Source organism: Misgurnus anguillicaudatus, chromosome 11 (genome assembly GCF_027580225.2).
Source record: "Misgurnus anguillicaudatus chromosome 11, ASM2758022v2, whole genome shotgun sequence".
In the NCBI taxonomy this organism is placed as follows: Eukaryota; Metazoa; Chordata; class Actinopteri; order Cypriniformes; family Cobitidae; genus Misgurnus; species Misgurnus anguillicaudatus.
The window spans coordinates 7,961,561-7,986,277 of NC_073347.2; the positions used below are offsets into that span (position 1 = coordinate 7,961,561).

Genomic DNA, 24,717 nt, shown 5'->3' on the forward strand with positions numbered 1-24,717 from the left:
GGAGGGGCAGGACATTACCACAGCAACCAACCGGCTCACAGCTGAAGCATCACAGCTACCAAGCGCTCGGCTGAAAAACAGCTGGCATTTGGGGTCCTCAAGGCGTTTTCAGCGGTGTTTAAAAGTTTTGGTGTGTCCAGCTGACCGAAAGAAAAAGCTCATCTCCACGTCAGCACCCGATGTGTGTAATCAACGGCTGCGTGACGTCGACCAGCGTAGCGCAAGCCTAGGGTTCGGTTCGGTGGAAAAAAAATCTAGGATTCGGCCGAACCCGAACCCCGCCAAAAAGCCCAGTATTCGTCCGAATGCGAAACCGATTCCTGGTTTCGGTGCATCCCTACACAAAACACTGAACTAGACCTGACAATAAAACTCTTGACTTGACTAGACAATTACAAAATATCACACCGACAATACAAAATGAACCTGCACAGAAACAAGGACAAGAGAACATTATATAAGAGAAACTAAACAAGATAACGAGGAGGGAACAGGTGATGGGAATAAGTAATAATTAACAATAAGCAGGAGGACGAGGGGGCGGGGACAAATGACAAGACACCGGAGGCACATGCCACAGTAAACAAGGCATGAGCCTCCACATAAGGCCTGGGACTGCCAGAACCCTGCCACCATGACAAAATACAAATACAACACAAGACTTCAAGGCAGAGTTCTAACACGTCCATCCCTCACAGCCCCATTTTGGAATCAACATGGTGGCAGGCTGAATAAGGCGTATTCTCAATCTGGCCAATCTCCACCAGCAGAGAACAGAAGTTTTTCAGCTGCTAGAATCCAGGCAGCGGTTTGGGGCTACAGGCATGAATCCTTGAAAAGTAAAACAAGCACATGTTAAGATATTTGCATCAGTTGGCTTTTTAAAAATGCTAGTGATGCATTCAAAGCCCTTTTCACACACATATTCCGTAAGATACACGGCACAGGCATCCTGGAATTTTACGGGACCGCTTGATATTTTATTCATTCACACTGCCAAGTTAACCCGGCATATGTGATGGTCCCGGAAAGACACGTGACCGGTTGAAAGTCCCGCCCTCTCTTCTACGCAGCGTCTGAAGTTTGCATATTATTTATTATTTCTCTCTCCAGAAACAACTCGCGTGCATTTTTGTTTATGACAAGACTACAAAGGAGCGCGTGAACGCACAGTTCTATTCTGGTGAATGATCTCAGCTCTCGTTGTAAGGAGCTGAACCATAACTTGTGTTGTGATGATGACGCGTGCGTCCTCACTTCGACACGCCCATTATGGCATTCTTGCGGCTTCTTGTTCACACAGAGGGTTACCCGCGTATCTTACTAGGTCCTCTTTCCGGCAACGATCCCAGAAGATTAACGGAACGAATTTTTGTTCACACAGACGCTTGTCTGGCAATTTTACGGGTATTTTCTGGGACCAGAGGTCTGTGTGAACGGGGTTCAAGTGAACAGAAAATCACTTACAAAGGCTGGAGGGTGAGCAGTGGTAGTTTCTTCCGTGGTAGGGGTCATGTAGGCCGGGACAGTTGTCACCCTGTCCTGCTCTGCCTCTGGGTCGCTCTGGTAGGCCTCATCATCTTCATCGGGGTCAGGCTCGTCAGGCTGAACGACCTCCTCCTCTGGACTGGGTCCATTCTTTGACAGGCCACTGAGGGAGAAGGCAGCGGGTGTTGAGGCGCTCGATGAAATTTCTGCCTCTGCCACCGAACACAGCATCAGAGCTGCGGTCTGAGTTCCACCGAGGGGGCCTTAAAATGACAAAAAAGGACATTAAAATCATTACATGACCACACATGTTAAAGATAACCCAAAGCCTTATTTATTTAAAGAAGGATGTAAAGGAGCTACGCTACAAAAAGCACAACGGATGGCCCAGCAGGTGAGTATGTCAGGCAGGTGTGATGCAGTTTAGTAGGCACGGAAAGAGAACTACTGAGCAGGTAAGTATAGAAACATATGAAAGGCAGAGCACATGATCTGACCATAAGCAGGATAATGAATGATACAGTAACGATTAGTAAGTACATTTAATAAGTGGTTTGGTTCACACACTTACATTTTCTTTGCAGGAATAATGAGCGATCTGAGAGTCTGTTTGGGTGACCAGACAATGAATTAGTGTGTGGACTTGGTGCGTCCATGACAATCATGTGTAAGTGCTATCCCAGCATTTGTCATTCATAAATTCAGATACGAATATGAAAGCTGCAAAATCCAACCCATTAATGTACAACTGAATGGAATAAACAGTATGTGTTAGGAATCACACAAAACAGGAATCCCAGCGCAGAGGTTCTTTAATTCAATAATATATGTAAAAGAGAAAACACTCAATGTCATCAGATGCAAAATATGTATAGGAGAAAAACACTTGGTGGATCAGAATATGTATAATAGAAAACTCTCAGTGTCCGTGTATGTGATGAAGAGGTGGAGAGAAAACACTAGCGAGGCGGACCACAACGATCTCCTCTGGGTAGCTCACAATGTGGGAAACACAGCCGGGCTGTAGGACATCCACAGAATCTGTAAGCACAGAGACGAATTCCTGGCGGGCACGGAGAGAGATTCCTGGCGGGGCACAGAGAGAGAGAGAGAGAGAGAGAGAGAGAGAGAGATTAGCTGACGGAGTCTTCAGCTGACGAAAGCGCTGGACAGCGCACTGCTGCTGATCAGCACAAGCCGTTGGACAGCGCTCAGGGAAACCACTGATGTAGGGAGCTCAATACTCTACTGTAGCCACACCAGTCGGGGAAAACCAGACAGCAATGATGATAGATAATCCAGCAGAGAGAGATGGCGAAGACTGGAAACTAATCCACAATAGAGTAACAACGGGGCTGGGAATCTAAGGGGCAAAGGCAGCAGAGAGCACAGATATAATTCAGTAAACTACTACGCTTGACAAGACAAGAACTAGACAATGCTAGCGGGCATGAACATACTAAGACGAACTTGCAAAGAACTAAGGAAACAAGGGGAATTTAAATCAAACCGGATTGGGCAATAATAAGGATCAGGTGTGGGACGCCGGTGAGAAGAGTCAGAGATAATGAGATCCACAGGTGGAAGACGCGCACGCGTGGAGCTGTCAAAACAAAACACAACACATAGTGAAACAAAGACAAAGCAGCCAATAAGACCGAAATCATGACAGTATGAGCAAATAAAGCCAATCCAACGTATGGGTGCTAAACTTTGATCTTTACCAGGGCTTTGAACCAGATTTTTTTCCCAATTGGTTCAGCATAAAGATGCAGCATAAACAGTCGCTACACATAAAGTGAAAATGACGCTCTTTTCAGTGCTTTATTCGCCAAATGTATTTCAATGGACTACAGCAGGGCTATTCAATTGGCGGCCCACGGGCCAAACCCGGCCCCCGAGGTAATTTCATCTGGCCCTTTATATAGTCTGTGAAAAAGACATCTCTAGAATAAATGTAGTTAGTTGGACAACGGGCCCCAGTTACGAGTTGATGCACGTGTGTCCATTTCATACAGCATGAGCTGCAGAGGGTGAGTCATGTGACAAAACTAAAAATATAATTTCTCTTACTAGAAGGTAGCCTTATGTTTGTCAATTGTTAAGATAGATGTTGTAGTTTAAATAGGGCTACTGAAATAATTAGCTTGAACAAAAAACTTTTTTGTTATGTGTACTTAAGTGAGTAAATGAGTTAAATTCTCAATGAGTGTGATATGCACTTATGTTGTTATGCAGTTTTAAATACAACATATGAACATCAAGAAATCTTTGAAGGGCATAGAGTTTATCACGTCTGATTGAAATTGCTCACTTTAGCGCCTTTTGCGGTTAAATTGTTTAAAAATCACTTAAAGGGGACAGAGAATGAAAAATCATTTTTACCTTGTCTTTGTTGAATAATGGTAGTCTACCCACATTCACAAACATGCAAAAAGTGCTAAACATGCTAAACATCTCAGTCTCATAGAAATTCCTCTTTTAGAAATGTCAGCCAGAAAACAGCCTAATCTGAAAAACTGATGCTTATGACATCACAGGCATCTAACTGACCCTCCACTTTAAAATAATTGGCTACATTTTTTGAGTGGCAGCAAATTCAGCCAATCAGGAATGAGATTGCAAGTTAAGCCAGTAGGGGGAGCCACATAGGTGCAAAACCACTTGTTTAAAATCCCCCACCCTAATAGAGCTATCTGAGAGAGGTTTTTAGGTAGCTTCTAAGGCATTACAGACCCAAACAAAAAATGTTTTGTCTACATGTCACATCACAGAACAAGGATAAATACTCCGTTCAATCATTCTATGTCACATTTAAGTGTTAACATTTTAAAGCCTTTGAAACATGTGCAAATGATCAACTTTCACCCTATTTAAATTTTTGTATTAATCCGCGAATCGCATGCGAGCCGAACCGTGGGTCGTGATCTGTACAGATCAACTGGGATTCATTACACCACTACGTAGTATTAAAAGAACAAACATCTTGAGATACTTGGTAGCCTACAATATTTACTAGGGGTGTGCAAAAAAAATCGATTCACATTTGAATCGCGATTCATATATTTTTGTAATGCCGTGTTACTATTGTCCTGAAATTAGTTTATCTCAGTATTCCCATAGATGGCGCTGCGGCGAATTCACACTGACGCTTGCACACTCTTGTCACAGTGTTTCCCACACATTGACTTTACTTATGGGCACGCTGCCCAGGTATATTAACAAATTTTGTCTTTTTTGTTTTTCCGTGATCATGACACTCTTTAATAATGACATTTTGTGCACGACATGATGAGTTCAGTGTGCATTCACGTGCTCTCTGTTTCTCAATGAATTGGGATGCGACTCGAACAAGCTCGTGTTACATTGTATCCTTCATGTTTCTGAACTTGAGCAGAGTTTTACCATTAGAGGTCTTCACGGAGCACCCGCGGACCGTATGGTTCTGGGTTTGTATTTGAAATGGTCAGTCGGGTCCGGGTAAGTCATAGTTAAATTACTTCGGGTCCCAAGTCTGATTAATATTGTGTGTAAAACCCGAGTCGATCGGAGAATGGCCGTGAATGCTACCGCGCTAAAGCTTGTGTGCAACTTCAGCGTGCCTGCGGTTTCTATGGCAATAACAACTGGCTCTTGTTTTGAAAGTCACGACCACACGCTGGATTTTCTTTTTCCCATTTTTTTATACTATTATTATTAATAAACCATATCTTTTCTAAAATCTAAAAAGTTTGCACAGAGATGGTAGCAAAAGACAATGCTAATGTTAAGCCTATTGCACTGAACAAGCAAAGCTCAAGCTGACTCAAGATTTACAAAACGCAAAGCTGTAATGTAAAGTCCCCTGTCACTGGCACAGCAAGTAGACTTTTGAATCTGAAATAATGAGTGGATTAAGCTTTTTTTAATTGACAAGAGAGAAATAGAAAGACAGGCACTTTTCCTGCTTCTGCTAATAGAAATAATAACCATTATAACACCAGTCACATTTATAATCTATAGACCTGCACTGTCTATCATTAATATACTATATTATTGTATTTAATAGAGTTTGATAAAAGGGGTCATCTAATCATATCAGTTTTTATTTTTGCATAAAGTAATATCAAACTACATTTAATTTGTTGTGTTTCTTTTCTTTAAAATTGTATATCTACTACAATCAGTCAATAAGGAAACAGTAAACTACATTTACACACTGTGAATCGTTTTTTAAAATCGAGAATCGTTTTTTAATCGAATCTTGAGCCTAGAAATCGGAATCGAATCGTGAAATTTTCTGAACCGTGCACCCCTAATATTTACCTCTTATGGTTGAGCATTAGAGACTTGGGCTTGAGTAGGCTACTTGCTGGTGGCAAGCTTTTTTCCGATGAGTCAATGAAGACCGGAAGTGAACTTCACAGAGTCATTTTGCACAGTAATCTTGTCAAAGAACTTAAAAAAAATATATATATCGGTATTAAAGCAACACTAAAGAGTTTTTGCTCTTTGCTCCTACAGGACCACGCCCCGACTGTTGGAAACTTCTTTAGTGCGGTTTTGGCCAATAGAGGGCTGCAAAGCGAATGTGAAAGTGCCGTTTACCCTGTTTCGAGTTGATGAACGACTGAAACTTTTTTAAAAACGTTATTTGAAGGTAAAAAAACTCTTTGATGTTGCTTTAACCGGTTACCATTATTTTAAATAAACGATTCTGTTCCGGAACATATATTTTTTGAAAGTTTCTGGTTTCGTTTCTGTTCCTTGCAAAACATCAAAAGTTTCTGGTTTTCGTTCCGTGAACCGGTTCAAAGCCTTGATCTTTACAGCTACAATCGGGGAGTATCACATAAAGTTAAGCACAGAATGTCTGAAAACATGTTGTGCATTTGTTTTACTTTTACCTGGTATCATGTGAGGCAGAGATTTGTGGAATCCCTCCAGGCTGTTGTTTCCACGAAGGCATTTGTAATATGGAACGTCCACCCCGTCGATGTTGGTGCTATGAGGCACTCTGTACATACTCATCCCTGGAGGATCCTGAATGCTCTGAGGTGTCGCTGCTGGCCTTCCCACACACTATCTACTGCTTCTGTAAAAAAAAAACCATAATAAATCTTTAAACATGGGATTAGCATGCACGTGTCAAGAGTACATGAATAATATACTATTTATTTGTTTATTCATGTATTTATTTATTATTTATTTGCGGTATACAGGACAACCATATTTAGATAATAAAGTTAATATGTACGTAAATGCTTTTTTGTATAATTGCATCCAATTATTTACCTGCCGATTTATAGAGGCTGACTCCGCTTTCGTCTAGCCCAGCGGGACCTTTGAGCTCATCTATAGCTATCTGGACGAGCCGGAAGGTCTCCTGAGCCCCGAGTGTGACTCTATGAACATGGTGCTTCAGCTGTTCCCTGGATACATAAAGTCGCACACCATGTTTTCATCAGTCGCTGTGTCAAAAACTGTCAGGTTCTTTGCTCTGACAGCTTTAATGAGCAGGTCCAAGTCTGCGCGGTTGAACTGCGTAGTTTGAGTAGCTGTCGGTACGAATGGCTGCAACAAAGCGATGGATCCATTCTCCTCACACATCTGGAATAAGCTCTCCACAGCAGTTGGGCCTTGTGCCCAATGAACAAGATCTTGGGCACAAGTTGATTGGCCTGGTGAAAGTGGTCCATTACTCCCTGACACATGGGTTTCAGACACTCGTGGATTCTTCACAGGTAAGAACAAATGAGACAATCTGTGAATCCTCATTGGCTATGCTGGTGAACCACTCCGCTGTGCCTTTTGCCAAGTTTCTTCACCACCTGCAAGATACGAGATACTTGCTAAGTGAATACACTCGTATTCAAAACAGTGTTCATGTGTTTAACAGAACAGACCAAAAAATGTTTTTGAATGTGTCTCTATCTTTGTGTTTTACACAGGAAAGTCAGTCATACAGGTTTGGACCAATGTAACGGTGAGTAAATAGTGACAAAAAACCAGTGGAGTCCATCTTTAGCACTTTGCCAAAAGTGGAGATTATCTGGTTTCTGTAGTCCTGGACGTTGCTGGCCTCTGCCAGCAGGAAAGCATGGCGAAGCAGGCGAGCAGAGGAAAGCTCTCTTTGAGCCTCAAACTTGTGTCCTAAGGCCGACACGATTCCCCCAGGCTTCAGAAGAGTCATGAGGAGTGTGGTGTAAAGGTCTTTCCTGTGGAGATACTACTCAACATGATTCTCCTGAATTTGTCGGCACACTTTGACCATGGTTTTTCCCCCTGAAACCAAGGATCAATATATGTATCCCTCACAGCGGGTGCATCCCAATTCAGGCCGCCGACTTTGAAGGCAACGAAGTGAACTGAAATGAGACGGTCTAGCCTACGGGGGGTTGTTGCGTCACTTGCTGTTCTCTCCTACTACGCTTGTCAGCGGGACACAACAGCTGAGACTATCAGACTTTTAAAAATACATATGGAGGCAGATTTTTGTTTTGTTTTATTTTAAAAAATATAACACAGTGATGCAGATTAAACTTTCCAACAGTATGTATAATTCACCACCTTAAAAAATATACTAAAGCAACACGCACAATATTGCAGCAATAATATTAATTCACATCATTAAACATCATTTATAATAATAAAACAGTGACAAGGACCTTTAATTTGCAAAATATACCCTTTTTTTACTTCAGCTTTAAATGTTTTTTTCAAAATACCCAAGAGTTTTAAATATTATAAATTATGTTTTAGTGATGTGAATTAATATCATTAAAGTGACTCAACTCCTCCCGTAGGCTAGACCAGTGTTTCCCAATCCTGGTCCTTGAGGCCCCCTCCCAGAAATTTTTGGATGTCTCCTTATTTAACACACCTGGTTTAACTCATCAGCTTGTTAGGGAGACATGTTTACCATTTTGGAAGGAGGCTGATAAGTTGAATCAGGAGTTTCAGGACCACTGGGCTAGACCGTCTCATTTCAGTTCACTCTGTGGCCTTTAGAGGCTGCCGCCTTCAAATATCGAGCCTTGCCTTCAAAGTCCTGAATTGGGATGCACCCTGAGTTGACAAAGAATGAATGAATGAATGAATCCCATGCCACCCACCTGCCCACCTTGCCATCGCTGCCACCCTTGGCTGCTTTTGTACATGGTCCGCAGGACAGGACCTCTGTTATTATACAGTATCAGCTGGAAATGTCACAAATGTGATGAATCTGGAACATAAAAAAGCAACGTTGTTTTATGTGATCTGTAGATGTATTTACATAATAACAAATCATTAAGATGTTGTATTACAGCTGTAATAATAATTAGTCTAATTAACAACATGTAATACCTTGGTATGGTATCCTAATTTGTTAAGGTACACTTTTGTACCTTGACCCACACATTCTTCTCCTCGAGGACACTTCAAAGTATTTCCGAATGGCAACAGACCGCCACACAAAGATGCGACCCCGAATAAAAGAGATGTGGAGTTGGCACACAACCACTTATTTAGTCTGGAGGGTAAAACCATAGATATGTATATAAAGGCTAGATGGCTCGTCCGCGCTGCTGGCCAATTGAGTGCAACGTCCGCATTTTGGCGGCCATCCCACGACAGGGCGCTCGCTCACTCGTAGCATTGAGTTTTAATGATGCAGGTACTTTTAAATGACCATAACTTGCTTAATTTTTTACCGATTTTCAAACGGCTTGGTCTGTTATAAACGTCAAAGATGTACCTATGACACTGCATACCTATACTAAAAATGAAAAATAAATTCATGAAACATGTTAAAGCATCCAGAATTATAGCCACGTTAATAACGTTTGTAAAAACCCAAACGGTTTGAAAATCGGCAGAAAACCGAGCAAGTCATGGTCACCCAAAAGCACCCGCACCATCAAACCCAATGCCACGAGTGAGCGAGCGCCCCGCCGCAAGATGGCCGCCAGGTGATGCCGTTAGGGACTCCGCCTTGAGCCATCTAGCCTTTATATACATATCCATGGGTAAAACCACATGCGGTCTGATTTTAGAACTCGCCGCCTCTTCAATACCCCATCTTTGTTACGGTACACCTGAATGGGGCCAAAGAGTCCTCGCTCTGTATCCTCCTTCACCCAGGAAAGATCAGCTGGTGAGATACCATTAGGATTTTCCCACAGTCGCACCCAGCCCTCCAGATCGACCTGAAACATGTCACAACAGAAAACATAATTACATAACAATATATGCGTAATATCACTACTTTCATTTATGTATAATAAATGTTTGTATGTAAATATTACTCACTGGGGAGTCACTCTGTAATGTTTCTACTGGGACTTTGGCTGTGGATGACTTCTTTGCAGGGGTAGCTGCGAATGATGCCTGGGCTGTAGATGATGATTGGACTGCCAATGATGACGGGGCTCCCGATGATGCTGTGGAAGCCATGGCCTCAGATTTTATCACCTCAAATAAGTGGGTGTCGTCCAGCCATGAAGGATCACTAATTGAAGAGCTTGACATCTGTGTAACAAAGTTATTACACATTTTAATTAAAGGCGGAGTCCACGATGTTTGAAAAACGCGTTGGAAAAGGAGACGGGCCGACTACCAAAACACACTTATAGCCAATCAAATCAAATCAAATGCCGGTTTGCGTATGTGTGGGGCGGGTCTATCAACAGAAGGTCCAGATTCTATTGGGGTAGGGGCGTGTTTGTTTAGGTGATTTCAAATATCAACATTGGCTTTCAAACATCATGGACTCCGCCTTTAACATATTTTATTATGAAATATATCATATGCTGTATGTGCTGAAAACATTAATTTAATGTTGTTTTTGTATGATTAGAGATTCAAACAACTTACTTGAGTCTTCCTGTCATAAATGTATTTCCTAAACCTTTTCATCTCCACACTGGTGATGTGGGTTATAGGTGTATTTAGCCACCGGCTAACAGAGCTGTATGCCTTCTGTATCAAATCCCTCTGAGTCGTACCAAAATCATCTGGCCTGTCCTTCTGTGCAGAATACTGGCAGTAGAGCTCCCACATCTCCTGGAAAGTATGGTTTTCTCGAACCCTTTCTGTCCGTAAACACATCGGTTGATGTTGGCTTCCAGGACGATTGAAACTTCTGGAAAGGGTTCTGTGATCTTTAATCCAGTGATTTTGTACTTGACCCTTTCCAAGTTTTTAGAGAGATCTTCTCTGTGCTTGTCGACCAAACTGCAATTACAAAATTGTTTAAAATATAATAGCTATAAACTTCTGTAAATATTCTGAGAGATTACTTTATTATCAATATTATCAATGTTTTTATTAATAATGACTTGAAATAGAATATGCTTACTACTTCATGTAGCCCACATTATTTGACAACAGCCAGTGAAATGGGGCATTGACATATTGGCCAAAGGGTAACACCAGCTTCCCCAGACACTGCTGTTGTGATGGTGCTTTGATTCCTTGAGCTCTTTCAGCATGGACCAGGGCAGTGGATCACTGAGCAGCTGAGGAGGGGGCAGAGGAAAATTCATTCTTCTGTATCTGTAGGCACGGGATTCATTGGTCGCCACCAATAAGGCCTGCTGACGACCCTTTGGGGCAGTGGGAATACTGGTTTCGCCATTTCAAGGTGCACTGTAAAAAACATACTGAAGGTTACAAAAATGCTCTGATACACAGTCACAAACAAACTGATTAATCCAGGTGTGTCTGATTATTGTTGCTGTGACTACTGAGGTCAGGCACACCTGGATTAATCAGTTTGTTTGTGACTACTGAGGTCAGGCACACCTGGATTAATCAGTTTGTCCAATAATGGCAGACAGGAAACAAAGAGCTGGCTGAAGTTCAGGAAGTAGTGCAGCTGGGCATAAAGCCTATTAGCAATGTATCACCTTTAGCCAAACATTATTACAACTAATACCTGCAAAGCAGTGGCGGCTGGTGACTTCTTTTTTTTTGAAGAGCACGATGCGAAGTTCGTCACAACATATATGTAGCTTGTCATGTGTGTGGTTCGTCATTTCAAAATATAGGTGTGTTCGACATCGGCTGTGGCTGGATGTAACCGATCTGCGAGATTAGCCGCGTGCAGGCGGAGAGGAGCTGAAAACGGAGACGTGAGGTCGGACGCGCTGTGGTTCCCGTAGTTTGCTGCATTTACGTCAGGCATGGCTGATCGCGTGCCGTTTGCTTGCTTAATCGCATTTAACATGATTTGTAAGATGTAAACTACATAAAAAGTGAATTATACTGTTTTGAATGTCCGTGTATGAGCATGAGTGGAACTGAAGAGGCTTACAGCATCTGTTTTTACAAGAATAAAGTTCAACATAAGCATATATTATTTAAATATCAATGTAGTGGGGTCTACGTTTTTAATCCATTTTATTTTGATGAAGATGACACAATATAACATCGCGACTACATGAAAATAGCTTTAACTGTTATAAAAATACAGAGCATTTGTGAGCATTTGTGAAACTGAGGGCGTGAAAATAAACACAAATACACGTGATGGTTGTCATGTGGTGAATCCGACCAATCGTGAAAGAGCAGCCCGTGCAGCTCCTCTTCGCGAACTGCGCTGGCTTACTCAGGCGGCTGATCTCGAATCGCTCTCGCGGTACTTAAAAACCATATGACACAGTCACGTGACGTGCCTGCAGCGCCAGCTGAAGTCGGACAAAAGTACTAACCGGAATGCACTGCTTCAAGTCAGCCGCCGATCGGTCTGCGCAGCGCTGCATGAAGTCGAACACACCTATTATGAATTAGCGCATCCTCGGAAGTGCAGTCACGAGCCGCCACTGCTGCAAAGATTAATTACAGGTATAGTCACTGCAAGCATAGATCAAATTAACAATAGCATCAGTAACAAGTTTTTAAAATGCATTCACCTACTATGAGAAATTGTTATCCTGTGATAAATACAGGTTTAACTACCCCTACGAAAATTAACAAAAAAAACATGGTACTGTAGAGAAACCATAGTAACAGCAAAATAACTTTAAACCATGGTTAGTGTAGTAAAACCATTACTGTATTTTTTGACGACGATCCGGATTCAAATGTAACTCCACCACCGGAAAATACGAGTTGACGTTAAACCAGGGGTGTCAAACTCATTTTAGGGCCGGATGGTAAATAACGCCATGATGTGAGGGCCGGATATTTTTTTTAAACTTTAGTGTGCTGATAATTGTGTTAATATTAACTAAACAAACCAATTAATTCGTTTGTTCAGCAAGAAAACTAGAGAAACACACAGCTCTGTGAAAACTACATTTCATAAGGTCACACTCATACTGTACATAATATACACACAAATTTACATCTGTACAAAATCCACTGGCCTTAGGTTGAAAAGCCTTAATTTAACTTCTTTTGCATTATTCCTTAATGCCAAAATTATTTATAAATCATTCACTTTTCTTTGGAATATATTTGTAATGAGAACAGTCATTTAGAAAATGAAAATGCTGGATGGGGCAGTGGCCCAAACCAAAAAGGGCACTAAGGGGGTTGGTACTATTATTATGGTTTAAATAAAATATTATGATGTGTTGTATTACTAGCATGTGATTATAATGGGAAATATAATAACAAGAATTAAAGTGTGACAATCTGCTAAATATTCAATATGATTTACCTGCTGGCTTGATGGAGCTTTGAATCCATGTTTGCAATGCCTTTAGCAGCCTCTCTTTCCGTTCTCTGTCGTTATTTTGTGAAGGCATTGGTGTTTTTTGTATTTTTTGTCTACAAAGTGTGCCAACAACAGCAAATTTAGTGTTTATATTAACTTAGATCTGATCGGGAACATTAAATCGATTAGACATGTATTGTAACGTTAATAAGAATGTGGCTATTTTGTTGTTGTTTCCTTGCTAGCACTTGTTTGCACTTTTAGAACGCCGACAGCAAATCATTACCGGAAGAAATACATAAACAAACTTCCAAATTACTAATTCTGTTGTTTAACAACTGATTTAATGTAATTAATCTACCTGTTAATGCAACGAACTTCAGAAACTGTCGTCTTCGCTTTCCAGTTAGAGAGTGGACACAGAGATGCTGCGGAGCGGTCGGGAAAACACGAAGTGGATCACCGGAATTAGTGGATCTTTAGCGGAGCAGTAACAATACAACAGCAAGATTTTTGGGCACCGTGTTTAGTCTATGTTCCGCGTTTTGCTGCTTTCCGCAAGTCTCTCATATTAAAAACGAACTAGACACCCGCCTGAAAGGGTTTTTAAAATATGTATTTTATATTTAATAAATCATCATGCGGGCCGGATTGGACACCTTTGTGGGCCGTATGCGGCCCGCGGGCCGTATGCTTGACACCCCTGCGTTAAACCTTTCAGAGAGAGTGGTTTAAAGATTTCGAGTGTCTCCGCTATGAAAATGTAACTTACTGTGTTTACTGTAAATCCTGTAAAACGGCGTTAATGGCGGAATCAAAACATTTTAAGCGCCAGACGTACCTTGCTTAAACATGGCGAAAGTGCCAAAAATACAAGACGTGTCATGACAAATGTGTTTATTATTGATGGAGACACCGAGCTGTCTGTCAATGTGTGTTTGATGGTGTATGTGCGCATGCGCTGGTGAATGGACATTCGACAAACATCCTTGTGGTCCATGTTGCTGTGGAATACGACAATGCTGATGGTATGTTTTTGTTGTATTTTTTTAAAACATTGCCTATTTAGTAGTAAAAGCATCCTGGTAATGCAGTTATCAATACCATTAGCCTTCTATATTAGGGTCACTTTTGTAATGTCACAATTAATCAGTGTTTTACGTGTTTGCTAGATTTTCTATGTAATCTTAATCATGTTACCTGTAATTGTTAAATTATTATTGCTGCAATACTATTTCAACAGCATTTGGGTATTAATTTAGGAATTTATGCAGCAAAAAATAAAATAAAATAAAATAGAAGACCAACTTTTAAATGCTGGCCATAGGACGTGTAAAGCCCGGTGGTGGTGTTTTATTTTTAATAAAATAAATCTATTAACATTTACATTGTAGTTGTGGTGCTTTTAAATTGTTTGATGGATGCGCCTAAATTTTTGCTGGTGCTCCTAACTCTTTAAAGTTGGGAGCACCAGTGCTACCAAATAAAAAAGTTTATTTTGAGGCCTGTCATAAGTCTAATTTCATGTACAGCAGAATTTAGGTAGATTTTAAATAATGCACTGAAATTAACAGGGTAAAAATACCTTGGATGTTTTTTTCCAGTCTTACACAAATTTTGCGATCGAATATTTTGACTGGACAATTTGTAGAAATTAATTTTTGTTTTATGATGTGTGTTAGATTATTTGCAATATGCTATTGATTGAAAAATTTCCATTTATGTGCTTAAAATGATAAAACATTCCACAATTTCAGTGGGTTAGTATTGCCCTTCAAAAAGTTTGTTTCTGACATTAGTCTGTTTCCCATTGTATGCCTTTCTGTAGGACTGTGTGGCCATGCAGCCTCCAGAGACTGTGCTTTTAAAAGCACCACGAACATCGCTCTCTGCCAGACTCAGTGATAAATCAGTTCCTGTTACAGCTCAACGTTTCAGTTCTCTAAGGCAAGATGATGCACCAGCACTTTCCGTTTATAGTGATCGATGATGTGCAATAGTAGTTTTTCCTGTTTGACAGCCCTGAACAACTTTAATCTTTGTACTTAAAAAGTTTGAGATCAGGTTTTGTGCTTTGTTTTGGTCAGTTTGAGTCTTTAGTGTTTTTTTATTTTTTTGACTGTATTTTTAGGTTTATGGTCCAGACACAACGCAGAAGGAGATATTTGATGGTACAGTGAAGAGCCTTGTCCAGCATGTGCTTGAAGGACAGAATTGTCTGGTGTTTACATACGGTGTTACCAATGCAGGGAAGACCTTCACCTTTTTAGGTCTGTGTATTTTGTATATATTCTACTTATTTTTTCTTTTACACCAAAACTGAAAAAAAAGTGATGTTAAATATCTCATCTTTTCTTTCTTTGTATTATGCTATTAGAAATGTGTTTTAGAAATAAGTAGTTATTTGCAAAATATTATTTCAAGCATGTTGACTGTGCTAATGCCTCAGGTCCAGATAAAGATGGCGCCTGTGAGTCACTCGGCATGCCGTCGGTTGCTGTTCCTGTTTTATGTTTCGTTTGTTTTAGATCCGTTTTTATCCTTATTTGTGCAGCAAGTGAACTCTCTGCAAGTTTATGATCGGGAATTTTTACTCAGTCTTCGGAGATCGGTGGCGCTGGCATCGAGCTGCTCAGGTGGCCGAAAGCCCTGCGATCCCCCATGTTTTCCCCATCCACCTGTGGATTTAAGTGGCTGGCCGGACTGTTTTCGACTCCGCAGAAAGCGCAGTAAAAGACGAGGCAAGCGAGGAGGCGCGCGAGTGAAACAGAGAAGAGAGCGTGCTTTCGTAGCAGGATGCCTTGGATATGCGGGTTCAGCAGCGAAGGTCCCGGGGTCGGCTCGTTGGAGACGACATGTGAGGTACTCGCATCTAGTTGCAGTTATGCCACCGCACCGGGATGCGTATTTTGGTTTTAATCAAATACGCCAGAGTTTTAAGAGGAAGAGGGGGGTTAACCATAACAACCTTCGTTGTCTGGAGTATGCCTTGTCTGTATCTACTCATAGTGATGTGTCTCCTGCTATATACGTGAAGATGGCACTAGTAAATTCGAGGTCTATTGTCAATAAGTCATTTGCAATTAATGACATTATTCTATCGAGAGACGTTAATCTCTTTTTCTTAACTGAGACCTGGCTTAATGGGCAGGATCAGGTCCCACTGTCTGAAGCATCCCCATGTAATTACAACTTTTTGAACTCACCGCGACCTCAGGGACGTGGGGGTGGGATTGCTACTATTTTTAAGAATTGTTTTAAATGCAAACAAATTGTGGTGGACAAGGCCGCCTTAATGCACGGGCTTACCTGGGCTGAAGCCCAGGGGCCTCCCAAGTTCAAGGGCCTCCCAAGTTTGCGTTCATGATGAGCTGAAAAGGTCCTATTGTTTTGTAACTTGTCAGGTTTTCTGTCAATCACTCTAATTGCAAGTTTCATGGCTGCTGATTGGTCCGTTGTAACTTAACGTGAAATAAAAAGTTAGACGTAACATATTTTTTATTCCGCGTAATGTAATTAAGTGCGCGTTGTCAACTTGACATTCCTGCACGTTAGACTGAGTGTGACAGAGAAACGGGAAATAATCCACCAACAAATGAAAGAGTAATTTCTGAAATTTCATAAGCATTAGAGAGGTCTCTCTCTCTTTCGCGCGCGTGCTCGCTCGTTCGCTCTCTGTGCTCGTCCAGCTGAGTCTCTGGCATGCAGAAGTCTCTTCCACCGTGCACAAGAAACTGTGCCGCTAAATTAAGAAAGGAGTTACCGCACATAATGCTGTTAGTTGTTATAAAGTTTAAGTTTACTCGCGTTTATATCAGTGACGCGTGCGCAGCTGGAGCGATGTAGTTTGACGCGACGTTAGCTCAGTACACACATCTGTTGGTTTAGAAAAACGAGAAAGAGACGCAACGGTAAAGGTGCAAGTCTAAGAAAGTAAAGAGCGACAAGACCATCTCAAATGATCATCCCCTGATAGCACCATTATAATCTCATTATCTAAAGATCTTATATACAGGTATGTTCCCTGTCTGTCTTGTGCATATTCATACTTGGTCGTTTCACATGCTTATGTATGCATAAATACTAAATACAATGCATACTATATCTTCAATAGCCTACAAAATAAATAACTGATTAAAAAACAAGATTCTGTCTATAAAGACTTATCTTTTGTTATCATTAATGCATTTTCACTTTAAAACTAACTTTAACTTATTATATTTTTAAAACTGTGGTGAGCATTTAGTTAGTGAGTGGCAATTTTCTGCAAATTTGTATATTCCAAAAACTATATAAACATAAAGCTTATAAACATTTATACTTTCACACATTTTGGTTTTATTATCACCACATGTTGCTGTGTGTGGTTGTTAAATAAAGTGTCTTGTGTTTATGCTCAAGTGGGCTCAGTGATATGTTAATAACAATATTATGGTGTTTTCTGGCTCAAAGAGGGAAAACTCACTGTTGTATGTCTGGAAAGAAACTAATGCATTTTGTGATGTAGATTACCTAGATATTACACTTAAAAAAAAAATAGACCATAAATCGAGGGGAAGGGGGGCCTACAAAACCTCTTAGCCCCGGGGCCTCACATTAGGTTAAGGCGGCCCTGGTGGTGGATGATTTTGTGAGTTTCGAGGTACAAGTATTTAAGATGGACTTAATTGTGCCTGTTATTTGTGCACTTATATACAGACCTCCTAGCTACAACAGAAATTTTATTTTTGAATTTTCTGAACTGCTTTCTTTTCTGATTCCTGGATGTGATAATCTGGTTATTTTAGGTGATTTTAATATTCACATCTGTTGTCCTGACAAGCCCCTAGTACAAGATTTTTTATCTTTGCTTGATTCATTTAATCTTAATCAATGTGTACTGGGCTCCACACATGCTCAGGGTCACACGTTGGACCTGGTTTTGACACGGGGGGGCTCCTGTATGTGACCTCACAATAGACAATATTGGTCTGTCAGATCATTTTTTAATCTTGTTTAAATTGTTGATTGCTGCGCCTTCTACAGGCCATGAGACTGTGGTTCGCTACACTAGGCATTTAAATGCACAAGTAGTTTCAAAGTTTTCGGTGTCTTTTAACGCTCATGCACAGTTTTTAGTTAAAGATCCGAAGATAGTTAATATGGGTTCAGAGGAGCTGCTTGCTGTTTTTAACACAAAGTGTAAGGTCATTTTGGACCATGTTGCTCCTGTTAAAAAGGTAAAATCTATAGCCACTCCCCAGCCCTGGATTAATGCTGACAGTCGATCTATTAGACAAAAATGGAGACAGGCGGAAAGGAAATGGTAGAAGGATAAGCTGCAAGTTTCATATGAGATTTTAAAAGATGCAATGATGACCTATCAGCAATTCATTAAAACAGCAAAGGCCCATTACTTTTCTGATTTAATTGCTAAGCATCACCACTGTCCGAAAGTGTTATTTAGTACTATTAATTCTGTTTTAAACCCTGCTTCATTTTCTGTGGCTGAGAATGCGGGTTTGTCTTGTAATACTTTTTCGCAATTCTTTATGGATAAGATTGCTGATATTAGAGAGAGTATTTGTAGTTTGCAGGCTGTTAACCACATAGTACCACCCCCGGTTTTATCCACTGGCGGTCAGTTATCGAGGTTTGAACCAGTTACATCATCTCACCTTTTAGAGATTGCGCAACAGCTGAAACCAGCCTACTGTTCTCTTGATGTTATCCCTCCACGGCTTTTAATCCAGGCCTGGGACGTGGTGGGGTTTGTGATCACATCTATAGTGAATGAGAGTATTGCGGAGGGGATAGTACCCTCCTATTTTAAGCATGCATTGGTGCAACCTCTGTTAAAAAAAACCTAGCCTTGACCATTCAGAGGTTAATAATTACAGGCTGATTTCGAAGCTACCCTTTTTGGCAAAGGTAGTGGAGAAGGTGATACTTAATCAACTTTGAGGTTTTTTAAATACTAATGGGATATATGACAAGTTCCAATCTGGATTCAGGCCTCGGCACAGCACTGAAACCACCCTTCTTAAAGTGACTAATGATCTTTTAAGGTCTGTAGATGCGGGCAACTGTGTTGCGCTGGTCATGCTCGACCTCAGTGCAGCATTTGACACAGTGGACCATAGGATTCTCTTGGACCGCTTAAGTCATTGGGGGAGGATTAAGGGGAATGCTTTGAAATGGTTCTCCTCTTATTTACAAGAAAGAAATTTTGCTGTGGAATTAGGGAATTCCACATCAGCCGCTCAGTCGGTTCTCTCGGGGGTTTCCTCAGGGCTCTTGTCTTGGCCCTGTTCTTTTCTCCTTATACATGCTTCCCCTGGGTTCGATTTGTGAAAAATATAATGTTGCGTACCACTGTTATGCAGACGACACCCAATTGTATTTCCCGTTGAAAAGTGGTGATGGGTCTGATCTCACTGTGTTATTTGACTGTCTGGAGGAAGTCAAAGCATGGTTGTCCTCAATTTTTTTACAATTAAATGAGTCCAAATCAGAGGTGCTTGTCCACCATTGTTCACAATCTTGGGGTGCTTTTCGACCCAGAGTTGAAATTTGATAAACAAATCAATGCAGTGGTGAAAGCCAGTTTCTTTCAACTTAGGGGTATTGCTAAATTAAAGAGTTTTTTGAATTTTAAGGATTTGGAGACTGTTATACATGCTTTTATATCTTCCAGACTTGATTATTGTAATTCTTTATATGTGGGCCTGCCGACTAAGCAGTTGTCCCGACTACAATTAGTACAAAATGAAGCGGCTAGGCTTTTAACTGGCACAAGGAAATATGACAGCATCACTCCGGTGCTCGCTTCGTTGCATTAGCTGCCTGTGGAATTTAGAGTGCAATATAAAGTCTTGCTAATGGTTTTTAAAGGTTTACACGGGCTTGCCCCTGAATATATTGCTGACAAGTTGATATGCTATGACCCTACTAGATTGTTGAGGTCTTCCTCTGGTTTTAAATTGAGTGTTCCAAAATCAAGACTAAAAACAAAAGGGGATCGTGCTTTTTCTGTGCCCGCCCCTCGCCTTTGGAACAACCTACCGTCTCATATTAGAGCCTGCAACTCGCTGGAGTGTTTTAAATCTTTACTTAAAACGTATCTTTACTCGGCTGCTTATAATTGTCCATAGTGGTAATGGTTGTGCTCAAACTGCTTTTTAGAGTATTGTTTTAGGAATTTTAATGTGTGTTGTGTTTTGTCTTCCTTGTTTTATGTAAATTGTGAATTGGAAAGCACTTTGGTCAACAAGTGTTGTTTTAAATGTGCTATACAAATAAATGTTGTTGTTGTTTGTTGTTGTAATGATCCAGGCATCCTGCCTCGTTCCCTCAACATGATCTTTGGCAGTTTAGAGGGCCACATTTTTAACCAGATGTGCCTGAAACCTCAAAGGTGCAGAGATTTGATCAGGCTGACCAAAAAACAGGAAAATGAAGAAGAAATCACCAAGCGCAATCTACTTAAGCTCTTCAAAGAGGTACTGTAACATGGATATAGACATCAGATTGCTCAGAGACAGTAGCTGTGTCTGAAATAGTCCCATTCACTATTCCTTACATTAATCCACTAATATAGTTCCCTCGAAGGAGTGAATCATACCCCGATCTATGAAATGGAACACACCTGCTGTGTTTGCACTTAATTTATAGTGATCAAGGGTTTAGGGCATTCCCTATTCACCAGTAGTGGACACTCGTCGCAATATAAGCAATGACGCACATCCAAGTCAACAAGACAGAGGGAAGTTTGCGAGGGAAGGGAACAAAAATTTACAGTGGAACACAGCCTAGGATTTTGGACACTAGGGGAGAGCGTGGCACAACCTAACGCTTTTTGGTTTTGGCTCAATCATTTAAAAAAATATTTGAGTTTCATTAATTATATTTTTACACAAACACACACATATCTCTGCTACAAATGAACATTTGAAGTTTGTTTCTAGTACTTATCGTTCTTGGACAATTACACCAAACGTGACAGAATTGCAAACGCTACAACTTACCCCATAGGTGGGGTTAATTGTAACAGGCAGGGGGTGAGTTGTAACACTTGCTAAAAATTAAGTTTGCAGGCAAATATTTCAATACTATTTTGTCTGTATACTTGAAGTGGATATTGTTTATAAATCTGTCTATAATAGACAGCTATCCACACTGTATTCATTCATCCATCTCTTTTCTAACAAAAGTTCAATTATAAATAGATGCAAATGTCTCAATATGTGAGAAAAACAGCACAATTATGACAAAACATTTTTTTAATGTGTGACCCAGTCTGTAATAACCATACTACAGTTTCAAAAATCAAATTCTGAGATAATGAGCATCAAAGTCTGATTTTAGCCATTCATTTCATTATAATTTCAATCTTTGATGTGACCTTATTCAATATGAACAAAAATAAATTTGATACACGATTTTTGATAAGACAGGCACATTTATTTGTTGGCAGCCAGCAATCATGCGTGTGTAGCCTATTTAAAACAACGGCAAGAATTACGTTAACATTAGTGGTTTTCATATCGTAAGTGCTGAGGGGTTAGTTGTAACACAGCGTTACGATTAACCCCGCTGGGTCAAAATATTTTCAAGCCTACCAAAAAGTTGCTAAGATCTGCAGACATATTTCAAATCGATGCTATGTTTTAGTGAACAAGACACTGATTAATATGACATAGCATTGGATTTGGTATCTTACACACCCAACTTAGAAACCCCCCAAAAAACATATGAAAATTTACTTACATGCCACCAAAACACTCGTTCATCAATAACTCTCTGGAAAAACATTATACATTTCCATTAATTTGCTGGAGATCGTCTTTTGGCAGCGTGAAAAAAACACAAGAAAAACAAAACGCACAACCTTGTGCAACAATGTAAACAGTCCGTGTTACAACTAACCCCGCTTTAGTTTTTCCCCCGCGCACCCCTACTAAAAATAGATGTTCCTTCAAGTAGTGCACTATTTAATGGTATGGGGGCTATTTCGGACATAGCCAATGTCAGGTGGAGAATGTTAAACTCCCTACAATCCGAGTGTTTTAGTTTTTGCATGGGTGTTTAATCCTACTAAATATTAAAATTGGATCTTTTTAAATTCTTTATTCTATTTAGACGGATGCTCAGAAGAACTCGTCTGGCCAAAGCTCAAAATCTGATCTTGAGGGTAAAAAGCACGAATTTCTACACCACTATAATCTGTTATATGATCACCGGCTTGTATTGCTTGTATTGGTGACAAATAACTTTTGTTTTTCAACCAGATGGTTCTTCTTTGTGTGATATTAGCACTGGAGCGAATGAGAAAAGTTTGGCTCTGGACATTCACACTAAGTTTTCTGTTTGGGTTTCGTTTCATGAAATCTACAACGAGAACATTCACGATTTGCTGGAACAGCAAGCGAACAACGCCTCACGTAGAATAAACCTCCGTCTTTGTCGCAACTCATTTATCAAAGGTAATCGACCACCTGCTTTTATATTTCAAGCAACAAGAAATGTCCTTGGAACAGCTATGATTACCACAATAAGGTATTTTACTCTTTTAAACAATTAATAAGATACAGTTTCATGCATAATTGCAATCTTTCTTTATAAAATCAATAGAAAGTCTGGTGGCTTGGTGTGATGCAAATAAACTGGAGATTAATACAAATAAGACTGTGGAGATGCTGGTGGATCCTGGTTAAGTGGGAAATTATGAACCTGTGGCCAGATGGTGTGTGACTGTATGTTCCATATTACAAATGTGGAAGCAAAATGGCCAGGATCAGTGCATGACTCCAGAATTTTCAGAGAGTCACATTTATGCACATTATTTGAACGTGGTAAGGGAACATAAATGTCAAGCTCACAGTATTACACACACACACTTATGCTGAGCCTAACAAAACTGCATTTTTCCATTATACAGGGGATTTTGATGGGATCCTGCTTGGAGACAGGGGCTATGCCTGCAGGCAGTATTTTATGACGCCCTTCCCTGACCCAAACCCTGGACCACAAACCCATTACAATGCAGCTCTAGCCAGGACAAGGGCACGGATTGAAATGACCTTTGGGCAACTAAAGGAAAGATTTCAGTGTCTGAAAAGTCTGAGGGTTGCACCTGACAGGGCCTGTGACATAATTGTTGCATGTGCCATATTGCATAACATCGCCACTATCAGAAAGGAGAGGATCCCTGTGGTGGGGGTGCAGCCTGATGATGACCTCCAGCCAGTGCACTTGGACCAACCTAGTGGCAGAGCTGCACGGGACAGAATTGTGGAACACCATTTTTGAATGTGTAATAAAAGACGACAAATATGCTTAGTTCTCAGAGTTTTATTTAAAGAATTCTTTATAAAGTAAAGCCAGCACGTCATCTTTTGCCTGCAATTAGAGATAGTAGTATTGGTGACTTTACATAACCATGTGTCAAATGGTGTATTAGCACTTACTCTGAAGGTCCTTTTGAAGCAACTCTATCTCTAGAGCAATTTTTGTCTTATTCAAGTTGTCAAGTTCAATTTCTCCTCTTAATTTACGTTTTTTTAACTCAAAATACTCAATTTTTTGTTGAAGATGCCGTTTATAGAGGGAACGGATGTCACCCTGTCATTTTTTAAAAGAAATAAAAAATACAATAAATACAAAATGAGTCAAAACATGCCTCATGCAACAAAAGTAAAAAGTAAAACTGTCCACCTCTGTATTAGTTCTTTGTGCAGACTCTTCTGCAAGGCTTTCTGTAGGCCTTTCTCTAGGTGTGCACTCCTGCAACTCAAATTGCACACAGAAAGAATAGGTACACAAGAAGGCTATATACAAATTAGTGTAAAGGTGCTTATGCACTTACAGGTTCATTTTATATTTTTCTATAACTGAATCAATAAAAATAGAACGTTTTAAGAATTTCTGAGATCATTTGAATGCTTCTAGTAATGTGTCGTGTTGGTCTTAAATTTTACTCATAATGGTCTTAAAAGGTCTTAAAAAGGTCTTAAATTTAACTTGCTGAAACCTGCAAGAACCCTGCAGAGTGTTGCACTTTTTTCCCTTTATGCAAGTTAGAAAAAGAACAGAACTTACTGCACATGCTTCAGCTACCACTTGCATGGGAACAGGTAAAAGTGTTGGTGTATTATGTAAAGGGGTGGGCGGGGTGAATTGTCATTACAATTAACTACACTGTAAAAAAATATAATGTGATCAATAACTCATGGCAACATATTTTGTATTAACTAAAAGTGTACAAGTTTTCACTTTCACAAAGAGTTGAAATGACTGTACCAGCCATTTGGATGATACTTCATTTATGGCAGCAACAAATAATTTTACAGTGTACTAAGACGATTGAAAGCTCATTTAGCCTACCAGTAATGAAGGTGTTGCTGCTACTGGTCCCTGTCTTTGGGTCTGAGGAAGAGCTGCCCCCAGGGATGCCCTCCACAATGGTTCGGTTTTCATTCAATCCAAGGGCCAGCTCCTCTGCTGGGGTATATTGTGGTGGTGCAGGACCACCACCTGTTTTTTTTTTCAGCCTTTTTCTTGGTGGCTGTTATAAATACACAAACACATCATTTCACAGTGGCTTTTAAAAAGGAAAAAAGTGGCTT

At 40.3% G+C, this 24,717-nt stretch overlaps 2 protein-coding genes across 20 annotated transcripts; one reads left to right on the forward strand and one right to left on the reverse strand.

The window, feature by feature from the left end:
• Positions 1–653: 653 nt before the first annotated feature.
• LOC129415533 (uncharacterized) lies at positions 654–22,130 on the reverse strand. 19 transcript variants are annotated; one of them, XM_073872955.1, is made up of 12 exons: positions 21,860–22,129; positions 10,808–11,097; positions 10,324–10,683; positions 9,760–9,978; positions 9,525–9,656; positions 8,583–8,692; positions 6,763–7,298; positions 6,375–6,562; positions 2,489–2,574; positions 2,060–2,094; positions 1,468–1,751; positions 654–831 (listed from the first exon to the last, which is right to left on the reverse strand). In XM_073872955.1, exons 3-6 carry the CDS (start codon positions 10,555–10,557, stop codon positions 8,663–8,665), a joined length of 615 nt encoding a protein of 204 aa, XP_073729056.1. In that variant the 5' UTR covers positions 10,558–10,683; positions 10,808–11,097; positions 21,860–22,129; the 3' UTR covers positions 654–831; positions 1,468–1,751; positions 2,060–2,094; positions 2,489–2,574; positions 6,375–6,562; positions 6,763–7,298; positions 8,583–8,662. The 19 variants fall into 19 exon arrangements, with proteins under 19 accessions (XP_073729056.1, XP_073729053.1, XP_073729055.1 ...); XM_073872952.1 differs by having other exon boundaries at positions 2,489–3,091; XM_073872954.1 differs by having other exon boundaries at positions 1,468–2,094.
• On the forward strand, positions 15,064–23,427 carry LOC141368842 (kinesin-like protein KIF20B). The gene is made up of 6 exons (XM_073873635.1): positions 15,064–15,102; positions 15,243–15,381; positions 20,426–20,592; positions 22,232–22,283; positions 22,381–22,944; positions 23,031–23,427. The coding sequence occupies exons 1-5, from the start codon at positions 15,064–15,066 to the stop codon at positions 22,671–22,673; spliced, it is 690 nt and encodes a 229-aa protein (XP_073729736.1). The 3' UTR covers positions 22,674–22,944; positions 23,031–23,427.
• Positions 23,428–24,717: the final 1,290 nt, after the last annotated feature.